Below are 26,005 nucleotides of genomic sequence, written 5' to 3'. Positions count from 1 at the left end.
TCCGTACTCCATGGCGACGATGCCGTCGCAACATCTAGTATAGACGCTGAAAAGTGTTAATCGCGGAGTTGGCAATGTACGGACATGCAGGCAACACTTAGTGCTCGCGGGTGCAGTTACGGTTCGAGAGTTCGTATAGTGCCGTGGGAGAGTGTATGGAACATGCGAAACTCTGCACTTGTAGACAATGCACTCAGGCCCGGAATTTTACAAATTTGTACCATCCCGATGTTTGTATCAGCGATGTTCGTGTCATCACGATTCTACTGTTAGACTGTTCTCTTTCTCTCACACACATATGCACGCATGCACACACAGTCATGAAATGTCACATTGATAACCAAGAAACTTACTTCTCACGGCCAATTTCACATATTCAACGGCAGCAGTATCCCAGAACTCGCTTGCAATGCTTTGGCAAGAAAGAAAACAGCACCACATTTATTAATCACTACCATGTACACAAATTATCTTCATATCAACAAAACACTGATAATGCATCAAACTGTGAGACCAGTAAACACACTACAAGCAGTAAACGTCAAGTGAGTGTAAAGAGAAAAATAAAAGTGGCATTTACAAGAAAATTACACTCCAAATTTGTTTAAATATCTTAGAAATTTAGAAATGCCTTGGGATTCTCTAAAAAAACGAAAAATTATCCCAATAACGCAAATTGCTTCCAGAGAAACTACTACTACATAAATGGAAAAAAAAAATGTTAAGCCTAACCGGGGAGAAAAATTTCTGTACAGCAAACATTCAAGGACTTTCTAGAAAAGTTGCAGACATTGGCGACCTGTCAATGGCAAAAAACAATGCAGGCACCAACAAACACTTAGTAGTCGCCATGACTGTGGTGGCAAGTTCTATGCCCACAGAAATGTGCCTTTTGTTGCTGCAATGTTAAGCTCAGACCACAAGATGCCACACACTTGATCAAGCTCATAGGAGACATGGTGGGCCATAATTCGCACGCTTTTTCGGGTTGGACTGTAAGACTCATGTATTCATGAGACTAACGGTACAACCCAATTTCTCATACGATGTTGGGTAGAGCCACTTTTACATGGCACTAATTGTTTTTTTTCACACATGAACATGCCATAAAATGCATCTCAGATTAAAGCAACAGTACTACCAAAGATAAGTAAAAAAAATTAAAGAATCATTCGTGAATGCGAAATCAAATGAAGTGCGTTAGCTAAGTTGTTTTCACCTATGCTTTCGAGTATGGTTTAAATTATTATTAACGTGCATTTTTATTATATCCGAGGCTCAAATTAGTTATATGCAAAATTCACTCCCAGGTCCCACATTAGGATACCAACGAGTACATCACGAAACAACGATTTGTTTGGTACCACCCGCATCCCTCTGCGACCACTGATTCTCCCACCAAGAGCCTCCAAAAGTCGCCTCCCATTACAGTTTCGAGTACCGAAGGTCCTCGAATCCCTCATTCAAACCAGGCTTCAACTCTGCTAACAACTTTGTGTGCCAAATTGTGCCGATTTGTTTACCACCACTCCGAACCCTCTGCGACAAATGGGCGGGCCACAATTTTGTCACCAATGGCAACCCCAAGTGGCACCAGTCTCGGCACATGCTCAGAGGGTACGTTATAGTGGAACGGCAGAATAGGGGGTAAACTGGCAGCCGTGCTGGCCAGACGACTGCGTGCGCATCTCATGATCGGGGTCACATTTTGCACGATGCTGCAGCAATCTGATCACATTACCGGCCGCCATCTTGAAATCTTGGACGGACAAGGAACGTTCAAATGCAAGTACTAGTAGGAGGCAACGCTCTTAATATACTAGCATACACTTGTAAACCTTTCACTACGATGATAGTAACAAATATGTTCGTAGGAATTTATGCTTTCAATTGGCAAAGAAAACCTGGCTGAAAGGATACACAGAGCACTTCATTCTGTTCTGAAGCCCGTCCTGATATTTTTTTTACAGCAGCAGTGGTGACTTATAAAATGATGTGGAATGGTCGGATTTCAGTTCCGATAGCAAGACTTGCGAGCGTTCCCACATGTGTTTCGATTTCCTGTTCACCTTGTATTTTATGTAATGCGCTTGATTTGTAAATGATGAGAGTGGTTCTATTTGGTGCTTTAGAATCTTCACAACATGCTGCCAAGATATTTTACTAAACACACCAGCAGATTTTCAATTAAGATGATGTCAAGGAAGGCCACGCCTCTTTTTTTCACCTATAGAACCTGTTCGCTAACAACCGAAAGAAGAAAAAAGTAGAGAAAAGAAGAAACTACAAGCTCTGTTATAAAAAACAAGAAAAGAACAAGTGCAATGTCCGCCTCATTCAAGATCAATCTCCACTTCACGTCCTCGTGCCGCTGCTTTCTCTAGTGGCCCAGCAGTTATATACTGCAACTTGAAAGGCCACAGAAAGTGCAGTATACTATGTACGCAGCTGAAAATGACAAGAATGAAATCTAAGAACATGTGCAACTTTTGTATATTTTAATTTTTTGTAATCAACTTCTGTAATCAATTTTTTAAATACCTAGTGCCAATCAATTAGTTTTAAAGAAAATTACTTATAAAGCAGTAATTTTCTTTGAAACTAATTGATTGGCATCAGATATTAAAAAAAAATAGAAACATTCCCCTATGCACCTTGGTTTCGGTGACTGTTGGCTTCCTTAATATGTTTGTCAGACGAGCCCCTCACTTCATTTCCCTTGTCTGCTGATAGCTTAACGGGGGTCTCGGTTCTGGCAGTCTTGATGCCATAGGTAGTATAAGAGGGCTCTCGCACAGTTTCCGCCCTCGCCGTTAGATGACGTTCTACTTCACACTTGCGGTATTACAGGACGTGCTACGTCCACCGCTATGGACGAGGGTGGCGCTGGTGAACACTCTCAAGGTTCGCTTACACGCAAAACATAAATACCCATGAAAGCAGCAGATTGGACAGCCGTCGCCGTAGCTCAGTTGGTAAGAGCACCGGACGTGATATTCGGCGGTCGTGGGTTCGGATCCCACCGGCGGCATGGTTGTTTTTTCTGCTGCTTTATAAGTAATTTTCTTTAAAACTAATTGATTGGCACTAGATATTAAAAAAAATTAAAAAAATAGAAACATTCCCCTATGCACCTTGGTTTCAGTGACTGTTGGCTTTCTTAATATATATATATATATATATATATATATATATATATATATATATATATATATATATATATATATATAAATTTGAACCCCTCTATTTTTCTTTTTATTCATCCAGAACAGGATTTTCGATCTCGGAAATGCAACAAATAAATATGCAAAATTTTAAATGACTGGAGGCAATAAAATGATACAAATACATACACAAAAGCTTAGGTGAAACAATGTGAAAGACGACGTAAGCACTCTCAGAAGTACGACGTCGCACCCACAGCATACACACATGCATGAAAAAAAAAAAACTAGAAACAAAATTGACGCACTGAACCACAGATGAGCATAACAAACGAAGACAAACTTCAGATGCTAGCTCCAAGAATTTCACCGCAGACCATTTCCTGCGACTCACTGAGCGCATTCCTTCACTCTACATAAGACAAAGAAGCTCCAGACTCCTACCAGTAATGCAATGTTCAAAACACCCCAGTCAGTCTAAACCCCTTCCCAGCTCACACTCATGAATTTAGTTCCACAGTGTACTCATTTCCAGTATACCCTCTGTGCATGAGCAAGCATGCACGATCTCCAAGGAGAGTGTTAAAATATATTCCGTACCTTGACTGCAGCGTTTTTATAGCTGTTATGACATTGGTAAACACAGCAGTAAGTCAGGCACCCATAATTAGCTAAGTATGCTTTCGCCTTCTGACGAAACACCTTACTGCTCACTGCAAACTGAACGAGAAGAGAGCTCAATTGGCTGAGTCCGCTTTTTGCCACCGCTGTTAACCAGATGGCGCCACTCGCGTGCGCCAAACTGCAGCGCATGGAGCCTATAGCAAGGTGGCTCCATGTGCGAAAGGTCATCACATGAGTAACATTTAAAGCACTAATTGCAGAGAGGTGGCACGTCATACAACATATTGAATTTCCAGCGCACGGGAGGTCAATATAAGCATAGTTAGATATATTTGGGTTTGATATATCAGGGATCAACTGTACTAACCTCCCAAATTACACCAATGTGGTGTAATCTGTAATTGCAATTTGTAATATTGTAATGCCTTCAGCCAAACAAACTGAAGGAAACTGCAAGTTACAGAAGTGTTGTTGCCACCCTTAAACAGAAGTTCTATCAATGCTTCAATATTGTGTTTTTGTCACCAATAAAAGCTCTTACTACTTGGTCGTGAGGGTTTCTTTGCCGATTGCCCATTGCACAGGTCGTAGCTCAGGCAGAGAAAATTTAATACACTGAAATGGCACCTCAAGAAGCCTTTGATGGAACAGCCCGTGCAACCTGTCAGGAAGTAAAGGGTAAAGTTACGAGTGTTTAACAAGAAGTTGGACTGAAACAAAGAAAAACTAATGGTAACAAGTACATAGCCTAAAGGCTATGGCAACAGCTTTAGTTTTTTTTTGCTACCCACTGAATTAAGTTGCAGTGCAAAAGCAGAACATTACTTGAACTTGTAACATGCTGATAATTAAAAAAATCCATTTCATTCTACTGACAATGGATGGACATAAAGATACTGCATTTACTTAGGAAAGCAAAAGTAAAAGATATGGTCACACAGAGCAAATTTCGCAGAAAACTTCGCCAGGATTCAGGTTGCAAGAAACTAATACAGAGACACACTTTCAACAGCAGTTCTAATAATTTTTAATTTTTTCAAGAAGGGAAGAGGGTCTTATACCCCTGTCACACGGCATTCCTCGAAGGACTTTCCAGCAAAGGCACCTTTTTTCACCAAAGGAGAGAAAGCTTAAAGGAGCAGCGACATAGCTACATGGTGAAGCCCAAAGGTGAAACAATCATTCAGGCTTAGCACCCGCTGCTGTGCTCGAGGCGGCTGAAGTGAGTGTTTTAAAATTAAAGTGGGGTATTCTGTTCATTCATTGAGCTCAGACAATTTTTTCTTATTCTGATAGCTTCCTTAAAAGTACTGCAAGAGCTACTCTCATCATCAGCAGCAGGTATAAGGTATTGTGTATTGCCTAGGCCACCAGGGCTGTAACACTATCAGTCTTGAAATCTGTGCTTAAAATATAAACGCACGCACCGAAAGCAAACCCAGACACACTTTTCGTATTTAAAAAAATAATTTCAAACATTGCTGGCTGTGTTTATTTTTTTATTACTTTTACTTTTGGCGTTGGGTGGCACTGCGATCGCAGGTTCCAAAGGTCTCTGACGAGCGCCTTCGCCTCCAAGGCCCTTAGCGGCAAAAGCGTAACATTTGTGCAATGTAGCTGCACACCTTGCGCCTTTGGATTAAGGACCTGATTCTTAAAGGCCTTTGCGGTGGCCGTGTGACAGTGGTATTAAAAAAATTTAATAAGTGACAATTATGAAATCTTCAGGAAACTTGTATTTTTACATGCCAATTTTATATATGCAATTTAATTTTATGTAGAACAAGTCGTTGTGCACTTATGTAATATGTTAGGTCACTTTTTGCTGACAGCTTTGAAGAAATTTTGCTGCAGAAAACTTGCTAAATGCGAACCACAAGTTTCTCTTGACATTATGGAATGCAACAAGGGTAAAATCATCCTGCCTATCACAGAAGTTGAGTTATAGATTTTTGAAGTTCCCACTTCGAAAATGGGAAGAAAAATCCGCATTCCCGTTTGAGCTATTGAGAAGACAAGGGAAGGGAAAAGAGGGGCTCGTTATGACATGCATGAACACCACAAAGTAAAAAAAATATATATATCCCCTATGTTCCTGCGTTTCGGTGACCGTTTGCTTCCATCACTTATAACTCAACTATGATAGGCACTCACCTAAAGGCCGAAACATGGAGGCTAGCGAAAAGGGTTCAGCTTAAGTTAAGGACAACACAGCGAGCGATGGAAAGAAAAATGATTGGTGTAATGTTAAGAGACCGGAAGCAGGCAGAGTGGGTGAGGGAACAAACGCATGTTAATGACATCCTAGTCGGAATCAAGAGGAAGAATTGGGCTTGGGCAGGGCATGTAATGCGAAGGCAAGATAACCGGTAGTCCTTAAGGGTAACGGAGTGGATTCCACGAGAAGGCAAGAGTAGCAGGGGGCGGCAGAGGGTTAGACGGGCTGATGACATAAGGAAGTTTGCAGGCATAGGGTGGGCGCAGCTGGCAAACGACAGGGTTAATTGGAGAGATATGGGAGAGGCCTTTGCCCTGCAGTGGGTGTAGTCAGGCTGATGATGATGATGATAGACAGGACGATAATTTTACCCTTGCAGGATTCCTTGATGTCAACAGAAACCAACAGTACACATTTTTTAGCAAGTCCCCTTGACCAAAACTTCTTGAAAGCTCTCTGCAAAAAGTTACACAACATATTACATAAGTGCAGAAGGAGTTGCTTTACATAAAATTAAACTACATATCTGGAATCTGCGTGCAAAAATACGTTCCCTGGAGATTTCATAATTGTGACTGCATTAATAAGAATTTTTTAAAACACCCTCTTCCACTCTAAACTTCACATAATGCTAAAAAGATGTCAGCTGAAGCACACTGGCACACTTCCAAGATGCTTTTAAAGTTAAAATCGAAGGAAATGCTACATACTGTTTTCGGTCAACGAAGAGTGTTTCCCCATAGTCAACCAAGGTAACCCTACGGCAAAAGCAGAGCATAAAAACAAAGATTATTTCTACCTGGTTTTACTAACTGCTTTCATTTAGTGAAATTATGTTAAGCTCTACTGCACTGCACGTCCTATCCGCCTTGTAGATATGAATGCGTTTCTGAAGCTTCAGGACACAAGCAACAGCTTCGAAATGCACAATGCTGCCAGACATCTTTATGTGCCTCTTCTGTATATAGCAATCAACAGCAATGATTCAGCAGATTTTTGATAGCAGTCAAGTTGTAGTATATTCACATGGGCCGTATCTCCTATGCTATTTTGCACTGCACTTTTTTCATTTAATTTAGGTGCTGAAAAGCTTTTAATATAAATCACTGCTCAACCATTAGACGTGGTACAGCTGACCGTGCAAAATAAGCTCAATGCACAAAGAAGTGAAACTGGTAGAACAAACTCAAAACAATTTTATGTTTGCATAACATAAAGTTCATAAAGTTCCATGACAAATAATATAATCACACTGTCCCCTACTATACTGCGTTTCATACATCAGGTGCAACGCTGCGAAAGGTACGAAAATAGTCCTCATGGAAAAATTAAAGGTCTCGTCGATTTGACTGCGCTTTAAGAACCAGTTCAAGGAGTGCAGCACTTTCGTGTTCATTTGGCCAGTACAGCGGGCAAGTGCTGCACCTCAATCTTTATTCTGCAAAAATGCCAGACTAGTGCAGCGCGAGTTCTTGGCTGGCTTGCACTACAATGCAACCTCTGAAGTAATTGCGTACTGCTGCTTGTGAGTCGCACATAACCATTGCCTTGCTATTCTTGGATATCACTAGTGTGATAGCTGCTTCTTCAGCAGATGCGATATCCACCGCTTGGATAAGGTTGCTTACGATTATATCCTCCTCCCCCCCAAGTGGGCGGGGTGGGGAGGTGAATCTGCTGCAATTGTCACGACCCCCTTAACGGGTCCAGCCGCATCGACGTAGATCGTGTCCTTGCTTTCATTCCAACGCTTAGAGAGGTGTCTAGCTGTGGCTAGTCTGCGTCCACTGTTGTGTTCCGCATTTATGCGCTTTGGTACGGGGTGAGTCGTGATGTGTGATCTCATCTGCATGGGAATGTGGAGCTTGTTAGCAACTTCCCGGGGTGAACGGATTCTCAGCCTCTGTAATATTTTCCTGCCAGGCTTAGATGTTGAGAGCCTGACAATTTAGTTGACATGGTAGGCCTCTATTAGTTCCTCGATGGTGTTACGGATCCCGAGCTGCAGTAGGTGCTCAGTGGGTGCATAAAGGGAGTCCCAGCACAGTCTTAACTGCCTTTCGAATAATAACATCCAGTTAGTCTTTCTCCTTTTTGCTAAGCAGCAAGTACAGGGTGACATATGTTATCTTAAGAGAGAATGAAAGCCTAAACTAATCTTAGGGCCTCCTTCTCTAAATGAAGCGATGACAGTTCTTTTTTGAAACAAGGAGGTGAGCAACTATTCATGGTGTCATAATTGTAAACCTCTGTTGTGTTGCGTTTTATGACACATAGGCAACTAAGGCCATCATGCACCAAGCACAAGGTATAGGAAAAGTTTTTGCTAACATTATAGAAATGTGGAAAATCATCCATGGTGTAGAGGGCTTCAATAGTAGTACACCTAGTGAACATAGTATACAAAAATTTTTAGAATTGGCTGCTAGTAAAAGCTTTAAAGACTGCTGAGTAACCTCTGCAGCTATCCTTGGCTGTGCAAGGATCTCGAGGCTCCCAATGACCAAAATAAAGACCTCAGCCTTCTCAGTGGTGAGAGAGTGGCTGAGGCGGTCCTAAAATTCAAACAGAGCAGTGGGTAGAAAATTTAGAGTTTCTTGTGAAATCCCGTTTCTCTAAAAAAGCTAAAAACGCACGTCATATACACAATTGCATTATCTCCTAAAAGCAGTGCAGGATGAAATGTATTCGTTATAAAATTGAGTAAAGTACTTTTCCCTTTTTTTTAGAGTTTCGAACAAGAGAATAAAATATAGTTAACCGTAAGTTCATCTCCACATTCTTCGCAAACAGGTGTATCGTCTTTTGTCAGTAGGAAATTGTGAGTGAGGTGTGTGTGCCCTATTCGAAGATGTCAGATAATCACTTCCTTGAAAAGTTCCTGGTGGGTACAGGACTTCCATTCACCTAAAACTGGTTTCACCATGTGCAGTTTGTTTTTTACTTTGTTGTCTCATGTGTACTGCCATTTCTTTATGTTACGATGAACTAAGTTAATGCAATATTTATATGGTATATTTACTTTGATTTGCTTGTCCTGAGCTTGAGCAGCACACAAGTCTGCTCTTTCGTTGCCTTTGATTCCGAGATGACTTTGTACCCAGCAGAGTTTTAAGTTCTGCCCTTGAGCTGTAGCTCTTACTATGCTGTGTACGATATCACCAAGTATAGGAGTGGCTGCATTTCCAGGGTAAAGAGCAATATGCAATATTAAGGAGTGTGTAAATAATACTGTTCGAGAAGTCCTCGTTTACTATCTGTTCAATGGCTACACAGACTGCGTAACATTCGGCAGTGAAGATTGATGCATACTGTGGAAGCTGTACGCTTTCACTGTAATTGCCTCGTACCACTGCACTTCCAATGTAAGCATCTGTATAAAAAGCTGTGCAAGAACTGTATTTTTCCTCCAGTGCAAGAAATTCTTGTATTATATGTTGTTGTGGATTTTGTTTTTTGCGGAACTGTGTAAGAGTGAAATCACAGATTTCAGGGAAGCTGTACCATGGCAGTAGTGGAGCTCGTCTTCCAGCAATGTCAGGTAATGAGTCTAGTATGCTGAGATTTTTCAAAACGCAAGAGTGGCCTGGTACTTTGCAGTTTGTTGTTAAACAGTATTCTAGATGGGCACTTTGTGACTATTTGGTGACATATGTGTTTAGACAGTGAAGGGATTTTTAGAATGCATGAGTACGTGAGCATCGTTCTCTGTCTACAAGTGATGGTTCGTTCATTTCTACATAAACACTGTTTATGGGCGATGACCTGTATGCACCAGTGGAAAGACGCAAACCTAAATTATGTATTGGGTCCAATTATTAAAGGTATGCTGGTCTCGCTGATCCATACACTATACATCTATTATATAGCTTAGAGAGTACGACAGAGTGGTAAATTTGTAAGAGACGTCCTGTGGGCCCCCCAGTGTTTTTGCAACAGCACTTTGAGTATGTTCAGGGATCGAGAGGCTTTCCTTTTTCAACGCGTTTATGTGAGGCAGGAAAGTAAGCTTTCTGCCAAATGTTTTACCTAGAAATTTTTTTTCATTTTTAACGGGTAACTATTTCGTTCAGGTGTAGGGTGGGATCTGTCTGTATGCCTCGTTTAAGTGGGAAAACGATGGCCACTGTTCTCTGCGGAGAAAAACGGAAGCCATTTCTGTCTGCCCATGTTGCTAGTTTATTTAATGTTAATTGTATTTGCCTTTCACAATGTTCGTTTGTTGGAGGATATACAAGCTATCTGGAGATCGTCTACATAGACAGAATACATAACGGACCTTGGAATTATTTTCCTAATAGAATTCATTTTTACAATAGAGAGTGTTGTACTCAAAATACATCCTTGAGGTATTCCACTTTCTTGAATAAATTTTCTAGAAAGGGTCAAGCCTAGGCGGACATTAAATGAACGGTTAGATAAAAAGTCTTAAGGACAGTTCAACATCCTGCCACGGATACCCAGTTCAGCCAGGTACTGAATAATCCCAACCCTCCACATTGTGTCAGCTTACTTGCTTGCTCTCGACCACACCGAAAGACATTTACTTGTTTGAAATGTTTTTTTGCTTAGGACCCAAGTTAGTCTCCTGTAAGCATAAAGCCACCGAGGACAGTGCGTTTAAAAGGTCTTTTATGTCACAGTAGTTATTTAGTAGTCCTCAGCAGTTCCACTGTATAAGGAACGTCATGTTGGATGATTTTTGAGAGTGTAGTTAAAAACTTAAGATACTGGTTTAGGGGGTGCCAATACTGGGGTCTTTTTTTCTTTTTCGCTCAAGGGAGTGGTGCCGCCGCTGCAGCGGAAGAGAGTTCTGTGTTGTGTCCATCACCTCACTAGAGGCTCTTGACGTCTGCGGTGAACTCGCGGGTGTGCAGTTTGTCGGCCTCGACCGACTGTGGGAAGCCTTGCGGGCGGCCGACTGAGGGGCCGGCGGGCCCTTTTTCAGAGGTGGCAGGGCAGCCTTCACTGAATCTGCCGGGGGCAGGGGTGGCCCTCTCAGGCTTTGCCTGGGTAGTGGCCAAACCCCGGTGCGGTGTGCCGCCCCTGCGCACCACATCGGCGAAATTTGTTTTTGCTGAGAACTGGAAAGCTGAGGGGTCTTTTTCGTGCTTCTTGTTATGTTTTCCTTTGTCTTTATCGTTATTATTTCCTTCTCTCTCTTCCAGGTTGGGCCCGGCCTCAAGTATGCGGGGTGATCCCCTTCGCAGTTCACGCACAGTGGTTCAGCATTGCAGTCCACGGATTCATGATCATTTGACGAACATTTGGCACATGTTTGGCAGCCGTGACAGCTCTGTGAGCCAATTGGCAGAATCTTAGACATTTGAAGCATCATCTGGGATTTGGAATGTATGGTCTTATAGTTATTCTAAGATACCTTACTTCTACGGATTCGGGAAGTTGGCTCGAGGCAAAGGTCAGGACTGTGTTTTGTGGGTAGTCCCTTGTCTTTTTGGATTTTGATGCGGTGAACATCCGTAACGTTCTCGTCTTTCAGACCATCGAGCATTTCTTTTCTTGAGAGGTTGAGAAAATCGTGTTCGGATATTGTGCCTTTCCTTTGACTGTGCTTAGTGATCGATGAGTAGTTACGGAGACAGGGGTGTCTCCAAAGGACACTATGGTTGGGAGTTTTGAGTATTTTGCTTTGTCTCGGATTTGGAGAAGGAGGTCGCCACTGGCTAGCTTCGTCACCTTGTAGCCAAGGCCTAAGAGGTTTAGAAACAATGAATGCAGACATTTTTCTAGCTGTTGCTCTGCATCTTCACTATGTATGACATGATGCCTAGGGAAATGTTTGTTCGTTTTTTGGAAGCACTTGGCAGTTATATCTTCGGTCCGCACTCTTTTTAGAGCACGATCATTTTGTGAGGGAGGTGGAGCCATACAGCGAGTTACATGTTCGGTCACGATGCCAGCCGCCCGCCACGGAGCCCAACAAGGGGAGGGGACACAGGAACTTGCAAGAAAGTCCTGCCCACGCCACCTGTACACCTCAACTACTATAACCAAATATGAGGCAACTCAGGGTAGTTGGTCACCATAAGTTAACCCTTGCTGCCAGAAAAAAAAGGGAAACCTAAGAAATGAATAGGAGACAGGAGAGTTGCGAGATAGTAAAGTGAAAGATGAAGGGGAGGAGAAAGGCAAATTCCCCCGGTCGGGTCAGGCCGGAGGTGCCGTCTACAGGAAGCTGGGGCTTTAAAGGCTCGGCATTGTCTCAACCACCAGGAGCCCCTTTTCCCCGAACACGGCGATGCCCCGCATGGCTAAGCGCGGGTGCTCGGGCCCGTGGTGACGCACTATTCAACATCATCCCCCTGCAGGGATATCCCTGTGGATGCTCAGGAACCCGTGGTGTCGTAACTCACCAACGTCTGCATTAAACAGATGCCCCTGCGGGGATAATTGTAAACCTAAGCGGTCGAGTCTCATGGGCAGCATTTCAGTGAATATTTGTAAATCGTCTGCGTGTATACATGCGACGACTCTTTTTTTCTACGAAACGACTATTTTTTGGGGCTGGTTTATGGCCACACTTCCTTGGGATTTCCTGCTTGAAAAGAAAACGCGGATAGAGATTTTGGCAACTGTTGATGTTGGCAAGACGCAGTTGGCTGTAATTTGGTAGCGACGCCAAGGCTAGCAGATGACAGGCCTGCAGTCGACCATTAGTTTTGGAAGCAGCTACTGCCAAGCTGCACTCCGTGGAATTCCACAGTGCAGTTCCGTGGAGTTCTGCAGCGGTGCCACCAGCGTGGAACTCTACGGAACTGCACTCCACGGAGTGCAGCCAAATTGAAGAAACCTGATGAGAGGTGTGTTATTCTGTGCTTGTTTTGAGGCCGAGTGGTCTAGGACACGAGAAAGCAACAGCATGCCGTCAGCACTAAGGAAAAAGTGACAGCATGCAGTCAGCACTAAGAAAAAAGTAACAGCATGCCGTCAGCACTAAGAGCGCTCTGAATCAAGCTCATGATGAATGTGCATGTATAAGCCTGCAGGCAAAGCATTTATTATTTTTCGCTCACCACAAGGAACGCACTACTTTTTGATCACGAATGTAGGCAGGGCAAACAACAGTGCTAGCTTTGGCAGCATTGCAAATGATGTATGAAATGGAGTATCCATAGTTCAAGCAGCATTGAGCATTGAGAACTATTGTTCTGAATGAATTAAGTGCATTACACAACAACATTAACACCAGTTTTTCAATCGCACCACTGTCCATCCTTCATATTGCCCTTTATATTTTTCTGCAAAAAAAAGGTTTTTGTCAACTCAATCCGCTTTGAAGCCATCTGCCGTGTCAAGGCGCTTACTGACAAGTCCACGGTACCATTCCCTGTTTTTTGGTTTCTTTACCAAAACCACAAAATGGAGTACAGTTCAAGCAGCATTGAGAACTATTGTTCTGAATGAATTAAGTGTATTACACAACAGTATTAACACCAGTTTTTCAATCACACTACTGTCCATCCTTCATATTGCCCTTTATATTTTTCTACAAAAAAAGGCTTTTCTTAACTTACTTCACTTTGAAGCCATCTGTGTCGTCAAGGAGCTGATTGACAAGTCCACGGTACCATTCCCTGTCTTTCGGGTTCTTCACCAAAACCACCTAAGCAAGAAAAAAAAAATGTACAAGAGCATCCGGTGTTTGGAAGTACTTAACATTTATACACGGCAGCGGTGGCTGAGTGGTTTAGCATCCGCGTCACATGCGGGAGGCGCGGGGTTCGATCCCCAGTGCCGCCGGGTACCCACCGGTGATACAATGGTTACAAGCTTTCCCTTGGTCTGGGACTTTGCTAGTAAGGGCTAATATGCTTGAAAAATGGGTCTTTGACCCCACCTTGAGTAATCGAAAAGTACCTTGTTCCATGGCGCTCCTTGGCCAAGGTGCCCTTGCACTATAAAATCCATCATTATCATATTTATCATTTATGATGTTATGTCAGCAATAATGTTAACATGAATTGCTGCCAATGACAATGCCAATAAAACTTGGTCAATTACTATGTGGCCAGTGAATGACAAGTTTTGAGTGTTTTCTGGTATATTTCTTCATCCGTCATGAAAGTACACAAACCTTGCTAAGCCAAAGGTCTTTATTTCCCTTAGCCAGGCAAGAAATGAAAACATTTCTTTTGAAACATGATAATGCCGGGCTATAACACAAACACCATGCAGCACCACATTACCAGTGTGCAGGTATATCGTAACAACAACCAACACATCACAGCCAACAGGGGCACAGGTCACAACGACCGTCCAATGGTTAGGAAAGCGCCACCATGAAAGCTTTCGCACAACGATCACTGCGGGACGTACCAAACCGCAACACACAAGCTTAGTTTCAGCAGAACTTGTTTGTGCATGGTGCCCACCACAATGTAAAAGCAGAGAACCTAATGTTGACACATTAAGATGCAATCTGCACAAAACATACAAGCACGGCTTGAAACGCCACCGAAAGCAGGGCATACTGCTTAGCTGCGCCCGCCATTCTGCAACCGATTGGCCCACATGCTGCAGCACCGCCACACCACTGCATTCGGTGCCTGTACTGCAGCATGAACATTATCTTCCCGCGCTCTCTGCCGTGGCGGGCAGTCAGTGTCAACAGGTAAATATATTCTTGCACCGTGCCCGGTTGCAGTGCCCTCTCCTTCGTTTGATGCTCCGAGTGAGCTGTAATGAGCTTGTCTCATTGCAATGCAAAAGGCACCAGTGTCCTTCGAGATGTCAGTGCACTTCAAAGCTCCCTAGGTGGCCGAAACTACTCCGGAGCCCTCCAGTACAATGCAACAATTAAGAGGCCCCACAATTCTTTTTTAAGAAATCACCTCACTTGGGCAAGGCAATGCGTAGTTTTTCATAAACCCTCCAACGTATGCAGTCTGAAACGGAGGGGTAGCTGAGGTATATGCCTGCTACCGCATCCATCGCAGTCGCTTCTGCGCAGCTGGTTGCGGCACACACTCTAAGAATGATAGCTATTTGTAAATGCGTTTAGCACGTGATTACACAACAGCCAGCACAAACTGAGTGAGGCCCTTCTCGCCAGCCCCCACTGAATCTTTTGCCTCCACTTTCCCATTTATGCTTTCGATTTCTGTTCTATTGCTAACCCCCTCCTCCACCCTTTCATTCTTGCCTGCTCTTCAATATTACCCTCCTTTCAGCCTTCACCATGCTCTTCGCTTTGCTATTCACAAGTTTCACATGCAGTGTCACCGCCATGCGGCCACCTCCAGAACCGCCCGAGATGATGACGCCGGTTGAAGGCGTCTGGCTTGGGCCGGTGTCTTCCGCCCAACTTCTGCAGTTATTTCTGTCGCACAGTGCTTCTAGCGTACAAGTTTTGAGTAGTGTTTTCATACACCCAAGGCAATAGTAGTTAACGTAACATCGAATTGGGCTAGTGAAGCACGCAATATGGGCAGAAAACAAACGCGCAGTTGAGTTTTATGGCACATACACAACTAAGGCCATCATGCACCAAACACAAGGTTAGAAAAGAAAAGAGAAGCAGTTGCATTTCCTATCTACCACACTGCTTGAACTGTCAGATCAAAGGAAAGATAAATCTGCATACATACCCTCTAATGCCAAGCTCAAGAAGTAGTGGGCAATTAAGTTAATTAAAATCTCAGTGTAGGCACGTTGGTTACTCATCATGAAAATTTAAGCGGAGCAATGAAAAGGGGACGATGAAGAAACACAGAAACGACTGCAAGAGCAGTAGCAATCCTGTTGGTTGTGTGCTTTAATCATCCTTGTTTTTGCCCTGCTCCAAATTTGTAACACAATCAAGCTTAGCATTGCAATAGGACCAAGACTGCGACAGTTTGCAGTACGCATCCTGCCTCAGTGATTTCCTAGCGTACCACTCGTTAGCAGTGATCTTTTCCGACGTAAATTGCAAACCACCCTTAATGGCAACATTTTTCGGAAGCGATCACTTGACCGTACAGATACTTTAAGAAATAAGAACGCATGTTTCTTGCATGATTTAATATGTGCAGCGAATGTAATCAGTAGTCAACGGATGTGCACTAAATTCAGAGTCTGTTCAACTTTACGGCAGCATGAAGCTCTATCGGCAGCTGGCACCAGTGCCTAGTGGCACTTCTGCCACCAAGGAAGTAGCAGCACTGCTGATTTATTTTGGAGCATTACAGGTAGGCAACCTTGCTTGCTACCAGTGTGCTATCTCGCTTGTCAAGCAACCACTACTGAAAAATACTTTAGTCGGGGCTTGTTCACGATTTAAATCAGAAAAAATCGTTGCCTACCTGTAATGCTCAAAAAAAAATCAGTGGTGCTGAAATTCATACAGCAGACATTGGTACTTTGTATTCTTTGTTACTTGTTACGCCTAGACCACCACTTTTTCTGCTTGTCTGCAGGCAGCCAGATGCAATTGCTTATGTGCTGAAATAGTGTGAAAAACAGGGTCACTGACTGCGAACTCGGCGTACATGTATATGTACGTGAATGCCCATTTCATCTTGAAACTATGGCATCCGCAAGTCTCATGAATAGGATACGAGAAGGAAACTTCAGTATCCGTCGCTCGGCGCACATGCCCCCACTGCCGTTCTTCCCACGATTAGAGCTAACAAGGTGCGTGTAGCACCTGCCGCTCCATGCTTTCAGCAGCCAAATGTTCTGCATACCAGACAGAACAAACCTGCTTTGAGTGGTTTCTATCACACCTGTAGTGCCTGTGCACAGAAGGCTTGTATGCTGACAGACAGTATCATGCATATTTTCGAGCCACAGCACAAGACAGGGCCTGCTTTGAGGGCTTCACCTTAGCAGCACTCGCACAAACATTTTAATGGAACCTCCGGCAGTGCAGCGCAGCACAAGGCTAGTGTGGCTGTCGGATCATCTTTCGGGCAGCCACACTGGTTTATCAGTGGTTTCCCCTATAGGCCATGAAACTTGCAAACAGCTCTTCTCGTGACATCGCCACCACACAACCCAGGAAACGGCGCCTAAGAGCTGCGTTCTGAAATGCACTGCTACGTCCAACTATGCCATAATCGTCTCAATGCACAATGCAAAGCATGAGCATGGAATGAGCATGAGACTGCCTGGCACTGAACCCACCATTCATGATGATGCCATCAGCATCACCAAGAGCTGGTCATATGAAGTGGCAGCACACCAGACACAGCCGAGAGGAGAAGCAACCAAATTACCATAGTTGCATGATTACAGGTGCTCGAGGTAATGAAAATCTTCTACAAATGAAGTACACTGGCAGCACTTTTTTTTTTTGTACGAAGAGATATGCAACGTCTTACAAGCTACTGCTCATGCAGCACAGCAACACACTGTGTTATAGAGTGGGGCATAGGAACACTTCACGTCTTCCCCCAACAGTTTGCTCAAGTTGGTCATGCAGATGAAAGTTGTTTAGTGAAAAAATTCGCACATATAAAGCTGAACTTTTAATAAAGTGCTCTACATGAATGTTATCAGACAGAAGTCAAGACACTTACAGAGCCGATTTCAGGTAGCAATGGATCCCAAGGTTTCATGCTCAATTTCTCCATGTTCTTCTTGATGTCTGCTTCCAACCTCAGAAAATCTCTCGTGTACGATGACATATCAGGGCCAGGTGCTTCTCTTATCAAGAAGAAAGATGGTGACTGAACCTGCAATAATAAGTTTTCATTTCACAGACCTTCACAGCTGAACACAAAACATGTAGCTAAAAATAATCATGTTAAAGGAACACTGAGGACAAACTGATACCGTATTTATTCGAATCTAGGCCGATAGTTTTTTCAAAAAAACGAGATATAGAACTCTTATGTCGGCTTAGATTCGAGGATTTCGTTTCGAGGTTTCGTATTCGTAAAATACGAATAAATGTAGCCCACAGGTGGCGCCCCCACAAAACGCCAACGAAAGACAGCACTGTAGCCGTTGCTATCCGTAGCCGTTGCTATCCGTAGCCGATACTGATCAAAGCACACATGAGCACTGGCCAAGTGTACATCTACCTTGCACTGGCTGCCATTTTGGCCTTGTTCTGTTTTATTTTATTTCATAAATACTGCCGACTGCCCTTTGGCGGTCAGGGCAGGAGTGCACAAAGGAAAAAAATTACAAAGTGGTAACAACAAAATAACAGCGACAAAGGGCGATTACAGTACGAGGACAAAATTCAATAAGACCAACGGGAAGCAAAAAAAAAAGTACAGGCAAATCATCCGACGTCAAACAGTCTAAGTGAACAGAATAAAAACAAGGAAACCGAAATACACTGTGTACTAGACACGCTACTGCGATACATGAGCCGAAACAGCAGACAAGAAGGATTCTGAAGATACCAGGTTGGTGATATCGCTTGGCAGTCGGTTCCATTCGGAAATGGTGCGTGGAAAGAAGGAACAAGAATATGCTTTTGTTCGGCATCGTGGCATCAAGATAGTCCTTTCGTGTTTGTTACGGGTGGGGCGTGTTGTGTTGTATTGCATGTAACTCTGAAAATTCAGTTTTGTTTTATTATGTATGATATTTGCAGCACATTCGCAGCAGTGAAGTTTTCGTGCGTAGTTTTTATCACCAACACCATGGCACCAAACAGGCGGTGCCATTATAGTGCCGCCTTCAAGCGGAAAGTTATAGTCGCTGCAGAGCAGTCGTCAAATCTTCAAGCCGGGCGGGACTTCGGCATGGATGAGAAGAATGTTCGCCGTTGGAGGGGGCAGCGTAACGAAATTTTTGCTTGCGCGGCAACGAGAACGGCTTTCACGGGCCCCAAGAAAGGCCGCCATCCAGAAGTGGAGGTAGCTCTGGCCGAGTTTGTGGAGACGCAGAGGTCAGCGGCACTTCCAGTGACCACGGAAGTGCTGCAAGCCAAAGCAAGAGAGCTGGCGAGAGAGCGAGGCGTCCCCCGGGAACTGTTCAAAGCCAGCCGGGGCTGGTTGCAGAAGTTCATGAAGCGCTTTGGCTCCAGCCTCCGACGTCGCACGTCCATTTGTCAAAAGCTGCCGGGCGACTTCGAAGAGAAGCTGATCTCATTTCAGCGATTCGTAATAAGGAAGAGGATGGAGCACGGCTACGCCGTAGGACAAATGGGAAACGCTGACCAGACGCCGGTATGGTTTGACATGCCAGTGGCGTGCACCGTGAACGAAAAAGGTGCCAAGGAAGTGAAAGTGCGCTCGGCCGGATACGAAAAGCAGCGCATGACTGTAATGCTGGCCTGCACGGCGGATGGCCACAAGCTGCTGGCATATATAATTTTTAAGAGGAAGACTCTACCAGCTCGGGAAGTGTTTCCAAGAAATGTGATCATCCGCGCCAACAAAAATGGATGAATGGCGAGCGATATGGTTGAGCAGTGGATCAGAATGGTTTGGCAGCGGCGTCCAGGGGCCCTCTTGGCCAAACGTTCCCTCCTCGTCCTGGACTCTTACCGTGGACACCTCACTGATGGCGTAAAAGCTGCGCTTTCCAAAGCCGGTACCGACGTCGCCATCATACCCGGCGGCATGACAGGCCAGCTGCAGCCTCTTGATGTGTGCCTCAATAAGCCTTTCAAGGATCGGCTGCGCAAGTACTACGTGGACTGGCTTAGTGAAGAGCGGCGCGAGCTTACACCAACAGGCCGAATAAAGCGCGCCTCACTGGGAGTTGTAGCCACTTGGATAGCTGCAGCCTGGGATGACATCCCAGAAAGCTTGGTTGCACGCTCATTCCGCAAGTGCTGCATCTCTAATGCACTTGATGGCAGTGAATATAGTGCACTGTTCGAGGAGGCCAGCGATAAAGAAGTCAGCGATGATGATGACGAATGAGCGGGGGCTGATCCCGGGCTGGCGTTGCATATGTCTCCTCGCCCAACGCCGCCTCTCCTCCTCCTCTTCTCTCAAAGCTCCTTTGGCAGCTTTTTTTTTTCAACGGTCCCTCTCGGGGCCATCAATCACGTTTCGGCAGAGCATGCAGGCACGATGCTTCCCGCTGTGTCTCACTCGAGTTCCTCTCTCTACACCAAGTCGCCTATGCGCAGACACATGGTGCAGTCGTTTCGCGCCACGCACTTTCACGTGCGCGGCGACGTAAGAACAGCCGTGTCGTGTCATAAAAATAATTGTGATAATGAGGTATAAACAGTGTTGTTTTTTCGGCCGGCCTACAATCGAGGTAAGTTTTTTTTTTTCTGTGGCCTTCAACTTTCGGGTCTCGGCTTAGAATCGTGGCCGGCCTAGATTCGAGTAAATACGGTATTGGTCTGTACCCACCAGTTACCCCATTTTAATGACAAAGGGTACTTTCATAACCAAGAAAACAACAGCAAGGGGAGGAGAGCCAAATAAGGTTTTGGAGCAGCTTCTGAAGCAGACAGTACTTTCTGGAACAGCTGTGGAGCAGAAAATTGTTCTGCAAAAGCTGTGGACCAGAAATATAATCATTATGGAGTAGTACTATGAGCATGTCTAAGTAATTACAAGCACAGAGAAGTAAACCTTGATTAATGTGAACCCACATGTCTCAAAATACCAGTGCTACGAGTTTTTCACACCACACAATAAATTTTAGTAGGCGCTGTATTTGTCAGCACTTATCTCAAATGGTTTTCGTGACGAAAATTCAAGTATATGAAAATATGGACAGTGAAAATATGAAAAGTAGCGGTGCAATCCGTGCTAAGCCTAGACTACCCCAATGCAAAAATGTATGCGTGCTGACCAGTGTTTCCTTGCTGTAAAGAAAGAACGGTTTTTGAGAAAACGCACTTTAATTCATATGTGCATTTAATGCTGTCACCCAAGACGGCAAGTAATGGCATGCGATAGCTGAAGTAAGATACGGAATTCACGCTGTCTTCTGTTGTGAAAGATTTCACCTGCCGCTTCCGAAGGCGATCGCGTTCTCAGCGATCGGCAGCAGCACTTGCGGAAGGTTCCGTCAATGTTGATGCCATTGTGTAAGGTCATAGCAGCACAGTTAGTGAGTGAAATGTTAGAGGAGAGTCAAAATGATTGCTCCACATCAAGCGCCAGGTTACAGGCTTTTGCACCATTAGTGCACATGCACTAATGGTGCACATGCACTAATGGCGCTGACACAGCAGGCGTGCGCCCACACCTCACCGGCACATGGCACCATTTGGTGGCCTCAGGGGGATTCTTGTGTGTATGCCTGCGGACCGCATGCCACCAGTGCGCTTGCATTGGAAGTTCCTCCAGACTGACGCTGCGTGGTGTTACAACAACCCCTCTGAGATGCCGTGTGTATGTAACTGTGGCGCACGGGGGTACGAGGTACGGTGCTGCCACATTTATTGTTGCAGATGCTGTGCCATGGACGAAGACGGTTTGGCAAGTGCCGGGGAGCTGAAGTTGATGACTGCCATTCGAGCCAGGCACCTGACCTGTCCCGATGGGCTCGCAATCAAGGTTCCTCATTCTCTTTGCTAGTGCTGAAGCAGTGGCACTACGTAACATTTTATAGTACAGTCGAACCCGGATATATCGAACCCGCATATTTAAAATTATTGGCTACATCGAACACAAAGATTATCCTCTTGAAAATACTATGTAAAAGTACAGGACAGTTGCATAGTATACCGAACTCCAGCTCTGCCGGCCGTTCAATATTTCAAACGCTGCGCCGGGCCTCAGAAAGGTGCGCTTTCCCCAAAGACACTTGCATCTCCGGTCGCACAACCCGCGTCACGGAGGCGAGCAGAGACGTTTGCAAGCTGTGCTTCCTCGGGAAAGAGAGAAAACCAGTCAAGCCCCTCATAAGTGAGGGCAGCACCTCCTCACTGGTGAGGAAGACGAGAACTGGAAAGAGCCAGGCAGGGGTTGCGCCCGCCGCGCCCCACAACTGGCACAACTACCACCAACGGCACATTTCCGCTGAGTTTTCTCCCTCTCTCCTTCATTTCCTTTTATCCTTTGTCATTCCTTCGCTGACTCCACTGACTTCTCGACTCGACCGACGCCAGTCGACTCCATCGGCCAGTGAGGGGCTGTCCCATTTTTCTTGTGCATGTCTTTGTTTTCAATGCGCCAATTGTAGCGTGCCTGACTGCTGTCATCTAGTGAGCTTACGGACGTAAGAGAAAGAATCGGGACTTCCCTACAAGGCTTGAGGTGACCCGAAGCGTTGAGAATGGCAAAAGAAGTGTTCCGTGGCACATGCATTCGGCATTCCGCACAGCACTCTAAGTACGCTGTTGAAAAACAAGCAGGACATCACGCTCAAAACAGGTGCACAAAGTTGCTTGTGAGCATGTCATTTATGCCCTGCTGCTTTCGACAAAGTTAAGAAGGCACTGTATGCATGGTTTCTCGAAGTCTGAGCGAAAGACATCCCCGTGGATGGCCCCATGTTAACGGTTAGAAGGCCAAATGGTTTGCCACGGCTCTTGGCGAAGAAAACTTTTGCGCTGGCACTGGGTGGCTGCAACAATTCAAAAACTGCCACGGCATTGCGGGAAAAGCCATTTCAGGTGAAAGTCGCGCTGCCAGCAGCCAGGAGATGCAGCAGCGACTTTATGAGGAGTGGCCAAAGATCGCTGCAAAGTTTTCACCTGCCGAAGTCTTCAATGCAGACGAGACTAATCTCATTTGGTAAATGCTGCCGAATAAGACACTCGATCTCCGTGGGAGCTCATGTCACAGCATTAATTAAAATGAGCAAAGTGCGTGTGACGGTTCTGCTTGCAGCAAACATGGATGGCTTGTGTAAGCTGCATCCGTTTGTTATGGGAAAGAGCAGGTCACCGCGCTGCTTCAAGAATTGCAAGCAGCTTTCCATTCGCTACGGCTGTAATAGAAAGGCCTGGATAACACGCCAACTTTTTGTTGAATGGCTGCAGGCTTGGGACACAGAGTTGGGCAGGTCGGACCACCAAGTATGCCTTCTGTTAGACAACTGCTCGGCCCATCAAATGACTTGCAAGCTGCAGAGCATTGAACTCAAGTTTCTCCCACCAAACACCATAGTGAGACTGCAGCCCATGGACCAGGGCATTGGAAAGGCTTTCAAGGTAGGCTACAGAAGGCAGCTTGTTCAGCGGCTCCTCATAAACCTCCGCATGGGAATTAATCTCAAGATTGACCTGCTAGGTGCCATCCAGATAATTACCAGCGCTTGGAACGACATAAAACAGGCCACGGTAGCCAACTATTTGGACAAGGCAGGCATTGAAGTGGCTGGAGATGAATGTCCTGAAGCTTTGGATGACGACGATGAATGCTTGGAGGACACGTTTCACGACTTGTTCCCATTTTCCCGGCGACGTCCCGTCAGAATTTACTGTTGAGCACTTCATCAACGCTGGCAGTGAAGTTCAGGCTGTAGCTGACCTAGCTGATGAGGACATTGTGGCCGGAATAGCTGGCACCCAAGAAGGCGATTACAGCGGCGACGAGGACAACTGTGTTCCAGAAGAGATGCGCATGTGCACAGCCGCTGAACTGGCGTCAGCATTCAGCCTCATTCGGCGCTGTTGCAGTGAAATGGAAGGTACCAAGCTGTCACACCTGGACAGTCTCAAGAAGATCGACACTAGCGTTTTTAACTTCATTATTCGCGGCAAAAAATAGTCTAAAATTAGCAATATTTTTCCGTGAAATAAAGTGCTTTCACATTGCGTGCCCAGAATTTTGTGGTACACGACTCTTGCGATCGGTAAGCCACAATTTGTCATGATCTCGAGTGCGGTTTAAGCCTCTCTGTATCTGTATATTGAATTTTCGCTATATCAAACTATTTTCCGATCCTTTGTATTCATCATCAAGCCAAAGGATACGATCAATCTGGCTGCCCACAAAAGAACTAACAAAATAGGGGAGGCCCTCAGTGCAACTACGGGGATCCCACTATCCAGGCATGAGCTATCTATTTGGCCTGCTTGGGACCAAAACATCATAATTGTAGGCATGCGGAATCCTGAGCATATAAGGCAGGTGCTCGCCTTGAGAGAACTCGCACTCGATGGCAAGAAGCGAGCAGTCAAGGCATACCTCAAGCCCATCGAGGACTCCTGCCGCGGAGTAATTCAAGTGGATCCGGAGGTGATCGAGAGAGAAATTTCGGAAGTCATCTACTCAGACGAGGCAAAAATCATCAACGTACGGAAGCTAGGAAAGACAAACCTGGTGGTGATAACCTTCGAAGAGCACCGCGTGCCTTACCACATCTACTGGAACGAGGCTGTACTGGTTAGACACTACCGGAAGACTAACCCGGCCTGCACGAAATGCGGGGCGGCCGCCCATCGATTGGACGTGTGCCCCAATCCAGACCGAACGCGATGCTCAGCGTGTGGGGAAGACAAATCGGGAGACGAGCACGAATGCGAACCCATCTGCCTCATCTGCGGAGAAGCCCAACTCACGGGATCGACGAGCAGTGCTTCGGAAAATACAGACATCGCAAGCCCGGCAGTCCTGGCAGCCACGGGGTGGCCACTGGTGGCAGTTGCAGCAGAAGGGGCAACAATTCAGGAGGAGCCAGGAAGGACCAATCCAAGGGAGTGCAGCAGCAACAACAGCAGCAACAACAGCAGCAACGCAGCGGAGGAGGCGAAGGAGGCAGAGGTGCCCAGGGGGGACGTGGCAGCGGAAATGTCAAAGCGAACGCTGCGCCTTCTGCTGGCACTCAAAACAAGGTGAGCAGTTGAGCAAGTGTCACTAGTTCCCCACCTCCTTTGTTGGCTGTACAAGGCAGAGAATATCAAACTTAAACAAGAAATTGAACAACTAACTAAGGGAAGAAATTAGAGGCATAAGAACTCAGTGCAGTTTGTCGGAATCTTATTTGCACGAGGAAAGCGACATCAGTGGCGAAGAACCCATGTCTGCATCGAACGAGGCGAGTCGCAACCAATACGGAGCGCATCAACGCCTAACGGAGCAGGACGTAAGGGAGATAGTGCGAGAAGAAATGAAAAAGCTAGAAGCAACACTGCTTCAGAAAGTAGGAAATACTCTTCAAAACATAATTGAAAGAATGATGAAACCTCTGATAAAGCCGATATAGGCCCAGCTCAGTGCCTGGGAGGTCAAAATTAACAGGAAGCTGGGGGAGAGAAGCGACAGACCGGTACAGTATACGGTACGCCAGCGGAATACCAAGCTAGAGGAAAACTAACAGAAATGGCGATATAAGTACAGGCTACAAATTATACAATGGATTGCAGGGGTTTTAAAAAGAAAAAAGATGCAGTATATCAATATCTGGAAACCTTAGAAAGGATGCCGGAAGTCATTGCAATACAAGACGCTGGCACAGAAGTCAAAATTAGATCGTATAACACCCACCAAGTATATCCCTCCACCTGCATCCTCGTGCAAAAAAAATGCACGGCCAACAGTGTATATTTAGAATTAGAAAAAAAATTCAAGCATACATTCGTGCAAATCCTTATAAACAAGCGTCTCCAGCCAGGAGCCTTTGTTTTATACATGTATAGTAGACCGCAAAGACGTAAGGACACCTTCTCGGAGATCTTTCCCAAAGCCATTCGAATAGCTGGTAGGGCACTGTTACTAGTGGTGGGGCCTGCAGCTATCAGTGGGGGTACCAAAGGAAGACATTAAAGGCAGGAAATTAGCAGAGGCTATTACTAACATTGGTTTCATCATTCTCACTGATCCCCTCCATCCGACCAGAATGGGAAACAGCATGACTTGTGACACGTGCCCGGACCTCACCCTAGTGCGAAACGCAAAAAGATACGAATGGGTAAACACTGACGAGACGCTAGGGAGTGATCATTGTCTCCTAAAGGTAGCGATTGAGGCGAACAAACTCGGGAAAAAGAGGGGTCAAGCGCGGCTCACTGACAGGACCAAATTCAGGGACTCGGAAATTTCAGACCTTATTCAGGTATCCAGGTTGGGCTCAGGCACTCAGACAGCAGAGAACAAATACGACCACGGTACAAACAGATGAGGACACACCGACGGTGGACAACCACCTCCTGCATCTCTGTGGGAGGCCAAGA

The 26,005-nt window shown here is 45.3% G+C and overlaps 1 protein-coding gene and 1 non-coding gene across 2 annotated transcripts in view; one reads left to right on the top strand and one right to left on the bottom strand.

Moving 5' to 3' along the window:
- Positions 1-26,005, bottom strand: part of LOC144114147 (putative ATP-dependent RNA helicase TDRD12) — a 169,337-nt gene that overhangs the window by 133,229 nt on the left and 10,103 nt on the right. The window contains 5 exon segments of the mRNA XM_077647669.1: positions 354-412; positions 4,330-4,449; positions 6,717-6,764; positions 13,542-13,630; positions 17,529-17,684. Coding sequence (XP_077503795.1) covers positions 354-412; positions 4,330-4,449; positions 6,717-6,764; positions 13,542-13,630; positions 17,529-17,684 — 472 coding nt within the window.
- TRNAS-UGA (transfer RNA serine (anticodon UGA)) lies at positions 2,958-3,031 on the top strand. Its single transcript has one exon. It is a non-coding gene; the product is annotated as a tRNA-Ser (tRNA).

This window comes from Amblyomma americanum, chromosome 1, assembly GCF_052857255.1.
Source record: "Amblyomma americanum isolate KBUSLIRL-KWMA chromosome 1, ASM5285725v1, whole genome shotgun sequence".
Taxonomy (NCBI): domain Eukaryota; kingdom Metazoa; phylum Arthropoda; class Arachnida; order Ixodida; family Ixodidae; genus Amblyomma; species Amblyomma americanum.
The sequence above is the reverse complement of the archived record's forward strand: the minus strand, read 5'-3'. Positions and strand labels throughout refer to the sequence as shown.